This window comes from Muntiacus reevesi, chromosome 3 (genome assembly GCF_963930625.1).
Source record: "Muntiacus reevesi chromosome 3, mMunRee1.1, whole genome shotgun sequence".
NCBI lineage: Eukaryota > Metazoa > Chordata > Mammalia > Artiodactyla > Cervidae > Muntiacus > Muntiacus reevesi.
In genome coordinates, this window is record NC_089251.1 from 247,694,360 (window position 1) to 247,710,076 (window position 15,717).

Sequence of the window (15,717 nt, forward strand, 5' to 3'; positions counted from 1 at the left end):
CCTCTGTCACCCTCTTCTTCTTCTGCCTTCAGTCTTTCCCAGCATCAGGGTCTTTTCCTGTCAGTTGGCTGTTTGCATCAGGTGGCCAAAGTATTGGAGCTTCAGCTTCAGCATTAGTCCTTCCAATGAGTATTCAGGGTTGATTTCCTTTAAAATTCACTGGTTTAATTTCTTGTTGTCTAAGAGATTCTCAAAAGGCTTCTCCAGCACCACAGTTGGATAGCATCAATTCTTCAGCACTCTGCCTTCTTTATGGTCCATCTCTCACAACCACACGTGACTACTGAAAAGACCATAGCCTTGACTATACAGACCTTTGTTGACAAAGTGATGTCTTTGCTTTTTAACACACTGTCTAGGTTGTCATAGCTTTCCTGCCAAGAAGCAATCATCTTCTAGTTTCCTGGCTGCACTCACCATCTGCAGTGATTTTAAAGCCCAGGAAGAGGCAATCTCTCCCTGATTCCACTTTTTCCCCATCTATGAAGTGATGGGGTCGGATACCATGATCATAGTTTTTTTAATATTTAGGTTTAAGTCAGCTTTTTCACTTTTCTCCTTCACCCTCATCCTCCTCACTTTCTGCCATTAGTGTGGTATCATCTACATATCTGAGGTTGTTGGTATTTCTCCTGGCAATCTTGATTCCAGCTTGTAACTCATCCAGACTGGCATTTCTCATGATATGTTCTTAATGTAAGTTAAATAAACAGGGTAACAATAAACAGTCTTGTTGTACTCCTTTCTCAATCCGGAACCAGTTAGTTGTTCCATACAAGGTTCTAACTGTTCCTTCTTGCCCAACATACAGGTTTCTCAGTAGACAGGTAAGATGATCTGGTATTCCTATCTCTTTAAGGGTTTTCCACAATTCGTTATGCTCCACACAGTCAAAGGCTTTAGCATAGTCAATTAAACAGAGGTAGATGTTTTTCTGGAATTCCCTTGCTTTCTCTATGACCCAGCAAATGTTGGCAATTTGATCTCTGATTCCTCTGCCTTTTCTAAACCCAGCTTGCACATCTGGAAGTTCTTGGTTCATGTAATGCTGAAGCCTAGCATGCAGGATCTTGAGCATAACCTTACTAGCATAGGAGATGGTGGTTTGAACATTCTTTAGTACTGCCCTTTCTTGGGACTTGGGATGAGAATTGAACTTTTCTAGTCCTGTGACCATGGCTGGGTTTTCCAAATTTGCTGACATATTGAGTGAGAGTTGGACTATAAAGAAAGCTGAGCACTGAAGAATTGATGCTTTTGAACTGTCGTGTTGGAGAAGATTCTTGAGAGTCCCTTGGAGAGCAAGGAGATCCAACCAGTCCATTCTAAAGGAAATCAGTCCTGAATATTCATTGGAAGGACTGATGCTGAAGCTGAGACTCCAATACTTTAGCTACCTGATGCGAAGAACTAACTCATTTTAAAAGACTTGATGCTGGTAAAGATTGAAGGCAGAAGGAGAAGGGGAGGACAGAAGATGAGATGGTTGGATGGCATCACTGACTCAATGGACTTGAGTTTGGGTAAACTCTGGGAGTTGGTGATGGACAGGGAGGCCTGGCATGCTGCAGTCCAGGGGGTCGCAAAGAGTTGGACATGACTGAGCAACTGAACTGACTGATTAAGTGTAGCATTTTGATAGCATTATTTTTTAGGCTTTTAAATAGCTCTGCTGGAGTTCCATCACCTCCACTAGCTTTATTGACTGCAGTGCTTCCTAAGGCCCACTTAACTTCACACTCCAGAATGTCTGGCTCTGGGTGAGTGACCACACCATCGTGGCTATCCGGGTCATTAAGATCTTTTTTGAACAGATCCTCTGTGTATTCTTTCCATTTCTTCTTGGTCTCTTCTGCTTCTATTAGGTCTTTGCCGTTTCTGTCCTTTATTGTGCACATCTTTGGATGAAATGTTCCTTTGATATTTCCAATTTTCTTGAAGAGATACCTAGTATTTCCTCTTCTGTTGTTTTCCTCTATTTGTTTGCATTGTTCATTGAAGAAGGCCTTCTTGTCTCTCCTTGCTATTCTCTGGTATTCTGCATTCAGTTGGCTGTATCTTTCCCTTTCTCCCTTACCTTTCACTTTTCTTTCCTTGGCTATTTGTAAAACCTCCTCAGACAACCATTTTGCCTTCTTGCTTTTCTTTTTCTTTGGGATGGTTTTGTTTACTGCTTCCTGTACAATATTATGGACCTCTGTCCATAGTTCTTCAGGCACTTTATTTACTAGATCTAATCCCTTGAATCTATTTTTTACCTCCACTGTATATTCATAGGGGATTTGATTTAAGTCATGGCTGGCCTAGTGGTTTCCCCACTTTCTTTAGTGTAAGCCTGAATTTTGCCAAGAGAAGCTGATGATCTGAGCCACACTCAGCTCCAGGTCTTGTTTTTGCTGACTGTATACAGTTTCTCCATCTTCGGCTACAAAGAATGGAGTTAGTCTGATTTTGGTATTGGCATTTGGTGATGTCCATGTGTAAAGTTGTTATCTTATGTTGTTGAAAAAGGGTATTGCTATGACCAGTGTATACTCTTGGCAGAATTCTGTTAGGCTTTGCCTTTATTTTGTACACCAAGGCCAAACTTGTCTGTTACTCCAGGTATCTCTTGACTTCCCTCTTGAATTCCAATCCCCTATGATGAATAGGACATCTTTTTTTGGTGTTAATTCTAGGAGGTCTTCTAGATCTTTATAGAACTGATCAACTTCAGCTTCTTCAGCATCAGTGGCTGGGGCATAGACTTGAATTGTGTTGAATAGTGTGCCTTGGAAACGAACAGAGATCTTTCTGCTTTTTTCAAGGTTGTAGCTAAGTACTGCATTTCTGACTCTTGTTGATTATGAGGGCTACTCCATTTCTTCTTTGGGATTCTTACCCCAGCACCCAGATATAATGGTCATCTGAATTAAGTTCACCCATTTCTATCCATTTTTGTTTGCTGATTCCTAATAAATCTGAAACTTGGAGAGTTCAAGTAGCTTGTTTAGTGTATCTCACACCAAAAATTATAAGACTACTGAAAGGAAGTTAACCTTGTCTCTAAAATAATGTTCTTGATCATGTACCCTCAGATTAATTTTAACTGAAAGTGACTGGACACTCCATAGACTTAAAATAGTAATTATAATGAGTTTTTTACAAAATGATAAATGCTTATATAATACTTTAAAGCATAAGTATTATAAAAGATTAAATATATCACACAAAATCTCACCTCCAAAAATAAGTAGATATGTATATTTTGAGGGGCAGATAGATGGGGAGACAATTCTATAATATCCATACGTCTTCACCCTTCCTGCCCTCTTCCCTCTCTGTCCCAGAGATTTAAAAAAAAAATAGAAGGAAATGGAAGGGTTACCTAAAGGCTTTTCATAAAACTATCAACTGATTCCTTGCAATGAAGGAAAAAATTGGCCATCTTACACATTTTCTCACCTGCTTCTACTAGCTTCTGATTTTTATTGTCTATAATTACTTCTACTTTGTCAAGGTATATATATTTACATTCTTTCTACATTAAATGCATTAAATGAATTTTCCTCCCAGGTAATTATTTTTTTTTCCTTTTTCTGTAGTATGTTTATATAGTTGTAATGCTTTTCTGTCTGCTCTCCACTCCCCACAACTTATGCTTAAAGCAGAGAGCTCTGTCCAGATCCTCTGTTTGTTATATGTTCTTGACACTACCCTGAAGGACATGGCAACCCACTTCAGTATTCTTGCCTGAAGAATCTCATGAACAGAGAAGCCTGGCAGGCTACTGTCCGTAGAGTTACAGAAAGTCGTACATGATTGAAGCGACTTAGCATGCACGCACGCTTGACACTACTTCTGCCTTTTCTGAGACCAGTTTGACCTCTGACCTACAGTGTAAACTTTTTTTGTAGCCAGGTGGCATGGAGTGAGAGGCAAGTGTTTTGTTCTAGGAGCCTATTAAGTGCACTGACTCAGGCCCAGTTCCCTGGGTCAGCAGTGTCATTCCCTCCATGAGCTTGGCTCATCCCGACTGAGCACAGCGCTGTGAAAAATGATGAACCCTCTGGTTCCTCCTGCCTTTGCTCAAGTTTCTCAGTGATGTGTTTCATGAACGTCTGCTCTGGAGGGATTCTCCTTCACGCCTCCCCAGCAGCCTCTGCACTGCTCTAATTTCTCACGCTAGTTCTCAAGAGTTGTCCGCGCCCTTTTCCCCTTAAATAGTACTTGTGGGAGTGAAGTGGTTTTTTTTTTTTCTTTTTCTGTTTTGGGAGTGAGTTTTGTAGAATTACTACTAAATGCCCATTAAACTAAATAAAATTGCTGTTTGACATTTCTCCAAGTAATATTGAAATAAAATTTAAAAGAAGTTACTATTTTAGGGTTTATTTAATAAGTATTAAATATCGATTGACAACAAAGTAGTGGAAAGACAGTAGAATTTGAGGGAAGAAGTGTCAAAGAGTTTGGTTCTAGTTCTGGCTGTGTAAATAACTACTTTTGTGTTTTAGGGAGAGTCAGTTCTACTGGTAGTTTGTTACCATTTCTTGATTACTAATGAAGTTGAAAATCTCATATGTTTATTGGCCTTTGGTATTTCTTCTTAAATGATTTGTTTGTTATTTTCCTTAGCCTGTTTTTCAAGTGGTTCTTGTTTAGCCCTTTGCCCCAAAGAGGCAAAAAATATATGAATAACTTTGTTATGTAGCAAATTTTAAATCTCAGTTTATTTAACTTTTTTGTCAGACAAAAGTTTAAAATTTAATCAAGTATATTTGTTACTGTAAGGCATTTTGATTTCATGCTTCAAAAGGCCTGCCTCACCTCAAAATAAATATAACCTCTGCATTTTCTTCTAGTATGTGTATATTTGGGAAAAAAAAGTTCTTTATATGGAATTTATTTTTGCAGGTGTTATGAAGTAGGGTTCTAACTTTTTCAAAGAGGTGATCAATTATTCTAATACCATTTATAAACAAAACACATTTTTTCTTCAGGGGAAAAAATTGCATACAATTTCACAGTGAAGTACATCTCAAAGTTAAGAATCCTGATTTTGTGGAGTTCTGCTCTATAATGGTTCAAATTTTTAAAATTACGCTCACTTTTTATAACTCTCATCCTATATACTTTTTCTACCAGTACCTACCCTCTAACTGATGATGGTAATTCATTAATAACTTGAAAATGCTCCTTTCAATAAGAATCATGACCTTTTTAACCCCCTTGTGGAAACAAGGAATCATAGAGAAAATGTCTTTTCTTTTAGTTGTTCTTTCCCTTGAATGTTACTATTCTACTCCTTTGTTTAATCTGATAATACTGGTCTTAAAAATAGAAGATCCAAATTCACAAAAATAGCTCAGCCTCAGTTTTCAGTAGTCTTCCCCATCCACAATTAATACAAAAATTTCAATTGACCTGTTATTTGTCTTTGATGTTTCTTGCTTATAGACTAGTACTACATATTTGTTATTGTCTTTTCTACTAAGAATAACTAATAGTTTGTGGTTAATAGATTAACTCAAGCTAGAGCAATGATTTTTGTCAAAGAATTTCATTCCTTCTTTGTCTAAAGAACTGAACCAGAACTTGAAACCAGAATGAACAAACCTTGTCTGTAGAGGTGATTTGGAATTTGGTTAGACTCGTGTGTGTGTGTGTGTGTGTGTGTGTGTGTGTGTGTGTGTGTGCGCGCATTCACATGCACATATGTGTCTGTGTATTTACTTATTTTTATTTTTCAATTGTTCAGGAAAAAGCCAAAACAATGTTGGAAAACATGAGCAAACTGGAGAAAGAACTGTTCAAAGAGATGGAATCAATCCTTCAAAACAAGCATCTTCATGTGGATAAAATCGTTAATCCTTTTCATCAGTGTACAGAAGATGAAATTAGAATTTATAAGTCAAATGTTAGTTCTTAGTGATCACATAAATGGTCAGCAATCATCCTCAAAGTTAGAATCCATTACCTTGGTAAATAATATAAACTTAGTTTGAGCAGATCTGACTATTCTTTAATAGCATTCAAGTGATAGTATGGCTATTAAAACTATATATAGCTTTGATGAAATATTGAGAAAGGAAATAAAATTGGAATTGGACATATATATCATGGATAGTCAGGTGTTACTTCAGGTGTTGACATATACATTTTGTTAGCCATGATATCTTAAAAAAAATCACAATAATGAAATGTCCAATTCTGCATAAAGCATGAAATATTAAAATAATGTATGCATTTATTTATTATAATTATATATTGTCCTCAATTTTCTCAGTTACAGTAAGAAAGCAAATTTTTCTTTTTAATGGAAAATATTGTCTCAACTAATAAATTTTTTGAGCTTTAAGCAAGTATTAGCCAGCTCTAGCAAAATTTTCAGGATTTACACATTGTTTTATTAGTGTTTTAATTATGCAAATTTTTAATTAAACTCAAACATGCTCTTTGTCAAGACTTAGCTGACCAGTGAGCTTTTAGCTCTTATTATCTAGCATTCTTTCACCCATGCTCCTTATTTAGAGCTTTTCTGGGAGATCAGGACATGAAATAAGCCAAGACCCTAGGAGGTACTGTTTTGGTGTCTTGACTCTCTCATCTTTTACTTCTGTTCATTCAAGGAAAACAGGAACTGGAATGGGATTAGTTCAGTTCAGTTCAGTAGGTACTGTTTTGGTGTCTTGACTCTCTCATCTTTTACTTCTGTTCATTCAAGGAAAACAGGAACTGGAATGGGATTAGTTCAGTTCAGTTCAGTCGCTAAGTCGTGTCCGACTGCGACCCCATGAACTGCAGCATGCTACGCCTCCCTGTCCATCACCAACGCCCAGAGTTTACCCAAACTCATGTCCATTGAGTTGGTGATGCCATCTAACCATCTCATCCTCTGTCGTCCCCTTCTCCTCCTGCCCTCAATCTTTCCCAACATCAGGGTCTCTTCAAATGAGTCAGCTCTTCACATCAGGTGGCCAAAATATTGGAGTTTCAGCTTTAACATCAGTCCTTCCAATGAACACCCAGGACTGGTTTCCTTAGGATGGACTGGTTGAATCTCCTTGCAGTCCACGGGACTCTCAAGAGTCTTCTCCAACACCACAGTTCAAAAGTATCAATTCTTCTGTACTCAGCCCTCTTTATAGTCCAACTCTTACATCCATACATGACCACTGGAAAAACCATAGCCTTGACTAGACGGACCTTTGTTGATAAAGTAATGTCTCTGCTTTTTAATATGCAGTTTAGGTTGGTCATAACTTTCCTTCCAAGGAGTGGGATAGTGGTGATGAAATAGAAATACTAGCATATTATAAACATTAAAATGCTATAATGTATAATGCGTTATGAGCATTATATATGAGTAATAGTATCTGCCCCCAAATTATAAAACTTTGTTAAAGTTACCCAGAGATTACCAAGTAAGACTCAAAGTTGCAAATATAAATAAAAGAAAAATCCAACTCAAAATGACACAGTATTTATTAGTTTCTAGAAATTTCTATTTTAGGTATTGATTACACTGTCATATTTATTGGTCCCTATCTCAGATGTAAAGAATCTGCCTGCAGTGTGGGAGACCTGGGTTCAATCCCTGGGTTGGAAGGATCCCCTGGAGAAGGGAGTGAATGGCTACCCACTTCAGTATTCTTGCCTGGAGTATTCCATGGACAGATGAGTCTGGAGGTCTACAGTCCATAGGATTGCAAAGAGTCAGACTTGAATGAAGCATCTTAGCACACACACACATCATTGCAATTAGGATTGTTAGTAAAATACGGGATTACTATTATTGCTAAAGAGTGCTCAGAAATTGTTTTAAATTTTCTCTTAAAAATCATCATCTGACAGCTTTTGTCTAACTCAGGGTTTCCATTACAAAAGAAAACTTTATCAAGTCCTCAGTTAATTCTGGTTTGTCTTACATATAATTCAGCAATAGGTTCTTAAATCACGAAGCCCCTTAGCCAACCCCATGTGCCCCCTCTCTCTTTTTTAATATATGAGGAAACTAAGGGTAAGCAGTTCAGTGATTTATTGAGGCACAGAAATGTGAGTCTAATTTCTCTCTCTAGGGCCTGCATGTTTTCACTTCCTCCTTTGATACCAAGCTAGACCAAACTAGCACCAGGCTCTTACCTGGACTACTGCAGTTAAGTTCTACACCCATTTGTGCTCTTTATCTTCAGCCACGTGGGTCACTGCAGCCAAAATGACCTATTAAAATTTTAAATTTGGTCATGAATTTCCCTCCGAATTAAAAAAATAGGTTATTTTTAGAGCAGTTTTAGGTTTAAAGCAAAATTGAGCAGAAGGTGCAGGGTTGTCACGTACCCCATTCCTCTACCCTCCCCCCACCACCGACATGTCACACCAGAGTGCCACGTTTGTTATAACTGATGAACCTACATTGACACAGCATTATCACTCCAACTCCAGAGTTTACATTAGGGTTCACTCATTGTACATCCTGTAGGTTTGGACAAATATATAATGACATGTATCTACAATTACAGTATCATACAGAACAGTTTCATTGCTCTGTCCTCTGTGCTTCACCTATTCATCCCTCCCTTCCCCTAACCCCTGGCAGCCACTCATCTTTTATTGTCTTCACAGTTTTGGCTTTTCCAGAGTATTATATAGGTGAAATCCTACAGTATATAGCCTTTTCAGATTGTCTCTATACCTTAGTAATATAAGTTTCCTCTATGTCTTTTCATGGCTTGATAGCTCATTTCTTTTTAGTGAGGAATAATATTCCATTGTCTGGTTATCTTGGTTGCTTCTATGTCTTAGCAATTATAAATAGAGCTGCTATAAACATCTGTGGGCAGGTTTTTGTGTAGATGTTTTCAACTCGTTGGAGTAAATACCCAGGAACATGAGCGTTGGATATCATGGTCAGAGTATGTTTAGTTTTATAAGAGACTGCCAAACTGTCTTCTAAAGTGACTACTGTACCACTTTGCTTTCCTACTGGCAATGAATAAGAGTTTCTATTGTTCCACATCCTTGCCAACATTTGATGTCAGTGTTCTGGCTTTGGGCCATTCTAATAGGTATGTAGGAGTATCTCACTGTTTTAATTTGCATTTCCCTAATGGCATATGATGCAAAGTACCTTTTAATATGTTTATTTGCCAATTCTGTATCTTCTTTGGTGAGATATCTGTTCACATCTTCTGCTCATTTTTAGAAATCAAATTGTTAATTTTCTTACTGAATCTAAAACTCTTTTAAAACAGTCACTGAGATAAGTCCCAATCCTTACCAACTATCAACAAGATTCTGCTCACATCTATCTTATTTATGCTTTTGTCATGGGTCTTTTTTTAAGTTTCTATTCTGCTCTTTAAATTCCTTGAATGTGCTCAGTTCCCTCATCATGACTTCACCCTCTGCCTGCATCATTCATTTCATGTGCTCTTAATATAGAGTTCTGCTGAAACATGACTTCCTTAGGGAAGTTTTCCCCACACAAGGTTGGGTCTCTTGATACACACTTTCAGAGCCACAGGAGAGCCTGATCACAAGTGTAATTAAATGTTTAACACCTCTCTCTCTCTCACAGCAGAATAGAAGCTTTATGAGGATAGGAACCACATTTTCCCCCCACTGTTGTGTACTTAGTATTCAACATTATGTCTGGCACAAGGTAGATGCTCAATAAGCATCTGTTAAATTAACATTTGAGGACTGATGGAAAAAATTTACACAGTCCTCTTCTCTGCTTGTAAAGTTGAGAATGTTAGCTAGACAATCTATCTGTATAACTTGGAAGATAAGATAGCCTTTTATTAAGGTTGAGGTCAATCTGTTCCCTTTTTCCATAATCAAAATGGGAATAATAACTCTCCAAATAAAGACAAGAATTATTATATTAATGCTTATAAAATAGCCAATTAATTTATAAAACATTTTGGGAGACTTTATAAATCTGAAATGGTATTTGGGCTTTGGTCCTTGCGTGGGTAAATAATGCCTTGTAGTATATTTTAGAAAATTTAAGGTTTTCTTAAATTTCATGGGTTTCTTAAGAGTAAAAAATATAGTAGCTCAAATTAAGTACTTTTTTGGTCAATCCTTAAATGATATGGTTTATTATTTACCATTACATAGTAAACTAAGGGAATAATCTAATAAACTGAGTATTTTAGAAAAAGCTAGTTTGATCTTTGATGAAAACATCAATTTATATATTAATTTTTAATGAAAATATTTACCCTAGAAATAATTATGCCACCTAGAATTTTGGAAATCTAGTTCCTATTTGTAATTTTGCTCTAAAACAGGTTTTGTGGAGTAAATGTTTTCTCTTTTTGATTGATTTTAGGCTTTTATTGTTATAATTGGAGAAATTTATCATCCTGTCTTTTCCTGAAAAACGGTGATATTTCTGATCCTGTTTCTAAGCATAACTCATTAACTTGACCATCTAGTTTAGTGATCTAAAGTAATTTAATATTATACATAATATGAGGTATGATGGGGCAAAACTAAGTTGTATTCTGCTGCATAGCAAATGTAACATAATACTTTTACATTATTTTTGTGCTTTTAGAAATTTACTGATCATTAATTATTATTATTAAAATATCAAGCACACTTAACCTTATTCTAAAAAATTCTAAAATTTAAACACAAGTTAGGCATGGAATCACACATTGATAACAAAGAATAGAACAACTGATCATGCTGAAGATTAGTATAAAAGTGGCAGCTTTTAATCAAAATTGTATTGGGTAATTTTTCCAGCAGTGACCCTACATATTAAAAATTATGAGATATGTGAGGACTCTAATGTCATATGGACTCATGAATAAAAGGTGCTTCCTGAGAGCATACTTGGGCAAGGTCCTGTGCACAGGTCCCATAGGGTCATGAAGGATAGTCAGTCTCAGGAGATCCACTTAAGGAAACATTGAAAACCTATAGAAAAGACCTCCCTGATGGCTTCTGCATTATTTGGATTACTCAAAGAAAAGACACTGGCAATGCAAGTTAAAATAGGTGTTTTATTGAGAAACTTGCTCTGTCAGTGAGCAAGTGAAAGTTACAAATATTTTTATTTAATAAAATTAGCATATCCTTAATTCTAAAAACATCTCTTAAAAACTTCCATTATCTGAAACTGCAGATCTTTCTGAGTCAGGGTTTTCTTTTAGTGCTTCCATGGAAAAAGGTGCTTCCAATTCCCTCCATGCAAATAACATGTGTAATATGACTTGTTCACAAGCAAAACAAATTCCCCACTTGAGTTTGTGTTGCTTGCATGCATATGAATTAGTATCTTTATTGCTATAACTATAAAAGTCTCCTGGTACAGCAATGAGGCTTTAGGCTTACTCCTGAGCATTCTGAGAGTTATTATGTGGTCATTTAAAAAAAAAGTTATGTAGCAAGACAGTTCTGCCGAAAACCCCATTCCTTTATTAAACTTAAAATTGGTATAGATTAATACTACACATTAATGTGTAATTTACTCGTTAAATACCCTAGGCTTCCATGCAGGGTTTGGTTTTTTCCGTTGTTGTTACATTTTGTTGCATTAAAAGGGAAGTGATTTAACCCTATAAATTATTTTCTAAATGACTTTTACATATGACAATAAAAGTATGAGACAAATAAATATTTGAAACAGTTTTAAATAAGTTAAACCAGTACTGACACCTAACAATTAAGTAGAGGTTCAAAGGTCATGCGAATAAATGTCTCTTTAATTGACTGAAGGTAAAGCTTATCTGAGGGCAACATTTAATAATTTTCAAATGTATAAATTTTTATACATGGACATTTAAAACTAAATTGTATATGTAACAGTAGGATGTTAGGTTAGAGTTTTAAAATCTTAACTTGAATTACATAGTTTCTCTTCTTTTTAACTGTAGTGAAAAGGTATAGGGTATTCTGCTCTGAGAGCTTTGTGCAAACACCAGAAATGACATATCACATGGCAATAATTTTGTTGGTAAATTTAAATGCATCTGCTCAAATTATTATTTTTAGTAAAAAAGTTAAAGATTATACTTCTGTTGATGGATTTTAGAGATAATAATATTTATGGAGGTTTTTATTCCCCTCCTAATGGCACAGATTACTATTTTGGATAGCAAAGCAAGAGAAGATGAACCTTAAAAAAAAAAAAAGTGCTTCTAGTTTTTAATGAATACTATTTATCGAGGAAACGGGAAAAATAGAATAAGAAGGCCTCTCATTAAAATCATTAAACTTCTTTTTTTAGGAAATGCTATCAAGAAGTGCAAAGTGGTCATAATTTAAGGACCATATCCCCCAGCAGCACACCTGCCAAATTTGGCAATTTAAAAGAATAGTAAATTGGATGTTGATTTTGAAATTACAGCACACAATTGGAGGAAGCAATGTTTTAAGATGTTGACATAATTATAGTAATTACTATATTCATTATCAGAACTTTAAATTTTGATTTGGTTCTCTTTTTTCTAAGTCAGTTTTCTGTGTGTTACACATACACGTAAAATCACAGAATATTAGCATGGAGTGGGAACATGTCAAACTTTACAGAAGAGGCAGCTGAGGCTCAGAAAGGTGGTGATTTGCCAAAGGTCCCACAGCTAATAAGTAACAGATCTGAGGCTAGAATATGACTCCATGTGAGTTTGTCTCTTTCATAATTTAGGTCTTAGGGGATGGGGATGAATGCTCAATTTCTTTATAACTTTCCTGTTGGGGAATGTCTGCATTAATAGTGGGAGGACTCTGTTTAGGACTCTTTTGAAGAAATCTATAAAACAAGTACTCATCCCGAAATTCATATTCATTGGTGATATGTTGGATGACTCCCCCTTGCACCAGTCTATCTCCATATATCACAGCTTCACCACGGTCAGAGGCAAGGCCAACTTCAATGAGCCAGTTCACCAAGTCACAGCCACAGAAGGTCCCGGCAGAAGTCTTTGCACCACACCTGTATGTCAAAGGAATGATTCACCCATGTGTTCTTTAAATCTGGTATCAGAACTGCATGATGGAAGACAAGCAAGGAAAAACAGGAGACACGGAAAGACAGCATGATAGTTAAGAGGTGACAAGAATGAAACTATTCTGAATATAAAGGGTTTGTTAAATCACCTAACCCTAGAAAGATCTACCAGAGGAAAACAAAATATGCCAATAATGCTTGTGAAAACAGAAACACTTTAAATAATGACTTAGATAATGTAACTGCATCAACAGAGATATATTCTTTTTATAGTAGATGGTCTTTTATGATCAGATGAGTTCTGTAGACACCTATTACATATTTTATAAGTTATATTCTTAGTTAAAATACATAATTGTTTCAGGAACATTAAATAATATTTTTGCAAGCTCTTAAGAAGTGACAATTTTTACTAAGTTATTCATATCAAACTTTAATATTTTCTGCTTATTACAGTGCCCACAAATAGCCTTTCTTCATGTCCTGAGCAAGATAATCTTACTGATATGATAGGAATTTGTTGCCTTATGAAGCAGAGAAAGGATAAGTGAGATCTGTCTTGCTATAAGATTTTTTTCACAGTTGTTGACTCTATTCCCCACACTGTACATTTCATCCCTGTGACTCATTTATTTTGCAACTGGGAGTTAATACTTCTTAATCTCCCTCACCTACTTCTTTCTTCCCCTCACCTTTCTCCCCTCTGGCAACCACTTGTTTGTTGTCTGTATCTCTGACTCTTGTTTTGTAATGATTGCTCATTTGTTTTGTTTTTTTAGTTTCCACATATAAGTGAAATCAAACAGTATTTATCTTTCTCTGTCTGACTTATTTTACTTTGCATAATGCCCTCCATGTTGTCCATCCATGCTGTCACAATAGCAAGATTTCATTCTTCTTTTGTGGCTGGGTTATATTCTATTGTGTGTATATGTATACACTATATATATTCACACACACACAATATCTTCTTTATCAATTCTACTGAGAGACACAAGTGTGTTTGTTTTTTTTTTAATATCTTTGCTATTGTAAATAATACAGCAGTGGACAATGGAGTGCACATTCCTTTTCTAACTAGTGTTTTTAATTTTGGGGGGGTAAATACACAGAAGTGGAATTGTTGGATCATATGGCAGTTCTATTTTTAATTTTTGGAGGAATTTCCATAAGATTTCTCAGATATTTTTAATTTTTTAATTATAAACCTACTTCTTAATTATTTAAAATTTGTCTTCCTAATGCAAATGCAGGGGTGCCTTAGGTATGAAAAAATAAATAAGGGGAAAAGAAATGTAAGAAAACCAATTATGTGAATTCTGTTCATTTTTATACAAATATGTGATAGACAACATGAATCTGTCCACAAGCATTAGCCAAGCTGTAAAACCTAAAGTGCTTTACAATAGGAAACAGTGACTGAAAATAAAGATGAAATGAGAAACAGGTGACAAGAAATTTTAAAATATTTAATCACAAATGAATATAAATTAGCATTTCATATAAAAATTAAAAAGTTAATACACATGAAAAAATTTCTCAAGTACATAAAATATTATTGTAACATCAGTATTTTACTTAGTAATAGGATATGTTAATTTATGCTTTGCAATGACAAACATCACTTTGAACAAAAGCCTGAATGTTACATCCCAAGTCTGAGCCTTCTTCCTGCTTGTTGATTTTAAATGTATAGCCCTACACCTTCTAATCTGGACACCAACTGATTCATATTTGCCTCTGATGACTGATCAGGCAGCTACAGCTACAGTCTAAGAAGTTGTGCGGAGTGACAGAGGATCAGCCACTCTGCAGGACTGGAGCCAGCCTGTGCCTGTTCACCATCTGGGACGGAGGCAGCCTGGCAGCCCCGCAAATGGCAAGAGCTATGCTTCCTAACAGTCAGCAGTCAGAGTGGGCCTGGTGGAGCTAACACAGAGTTCCCTCTCTTAATTTGAAAAAGAAATTTTAAATTGTTGAAACTATCCATAGATTGTACTTTGAAATCATTGTGTTTGGCCCTTTATGGGTGGGAAGCTAATTTTTCTTCAAAGCTTACCATTCCCAGAAACTAGGCTAGACCCAATACATAGATTTTGTTATCTAATGCAAACAACCCCCAAGAGCTAGATATTTTAAAGAAGAGGAGAACTAAGGTTTGGAGAATTGAACTTGCCCAATGTCACACAGCTAATAATCTCCCACAAAGTGACAGATCCAGGGATTGAGTTCCAGAGTCAGTCTCCACCCAGTGAATCTCCTTTCTACTAGCTGAGTCAGGATACCTTCTGGTTATAATGATACCTTCTGGTTATAACGAAATACAGTGGCATAATATATGTAAATAAATTATCCTGAATGGTAATTTTCATAGCTTTTCAATTTTTCAGTTATAGACATAAAAGTATTTGCTTCTTTATATCATGTTCTGTTCTTTTCCTGTTTTTTGACAACCAAATATATTGGCACTAGAACATTTGTTTATTCTTTCCTGCTGTATACACCATGCCTGAGGATTAGAAGAATAAATATGATGTCAAAGACTAAAGATTAGGACTTGAGGTGAAAAAATAAGCATCAGAATTAATTAAAAGACAGAAATTTCACTTTCTTGATAATATCATTATTAATATGAAATAGCATATTACTAGCATATCCTTAGGAGACAGGGAATATAAAATCACTTCTAAATACAATGTATCTCAAAGTTTCATGAGAGATATTAATGGCCAGCATGAACTGAATGTTAATATTCTGCTATATTTTGGTTC

At 35.8% G+C, this 15,717-nt stretch overlaps 2 protein-coding genes across 6 annotated transcripts in view; one reads left to right on the forward strand and one right to left on the reverse strand.

The window, feature by feature from the left end:
- SCRN3 (secernin 3) overlaps positions 1 to 10,996 on the forward strand; it is a 39,792-nt gene extending 28,796 nt beyond the window's left edge. For 2 of the 3 annotated variants that reach the window (XM_065931783.1, XM_065931785.1), the window contains exon 8: positions 5,738 to 6,644. In XM_065931783.1, coding sequence (XP_065787855.1) covers positions 5,738 to 5,908 — 171 coding nt within the window. In that variant the 3' untranslated portion in view covers positions 5,909 to 6,644. The other variant, XR_010662499.1, reaches the window with a different exon arrangement.
- Positions 10,997 to 11,004: 8 nt separating this feature from the next.
- The window catches only part of GPR155 (G protein-coupled receptor 155), a 42,949-nt gene continuing 38,236 nt past the window's right edge, over positions 11,005 to 15,717 (reverse strand). The window contains exon 15 of one of the 3 annotated variants that reach the window (XM_065931781.1): positions 11,005 to 12,931. In XM_065931781.1, coding sequence (XP_065787853.1) covers positions 12,640 to 12,931 — 292 coding nt within the window. In that variant the 3' untranslated portion in view covers positions 11,005 to 12,639. Of the gene's footprint in view, positions 12,932 to 15,319; positions 15,456 to 15,717 lie in introns of those variants that run through there. The other 2 variants (XM_065931780.1, XM_065931782.1) reach the window with 2 other exon arrangements.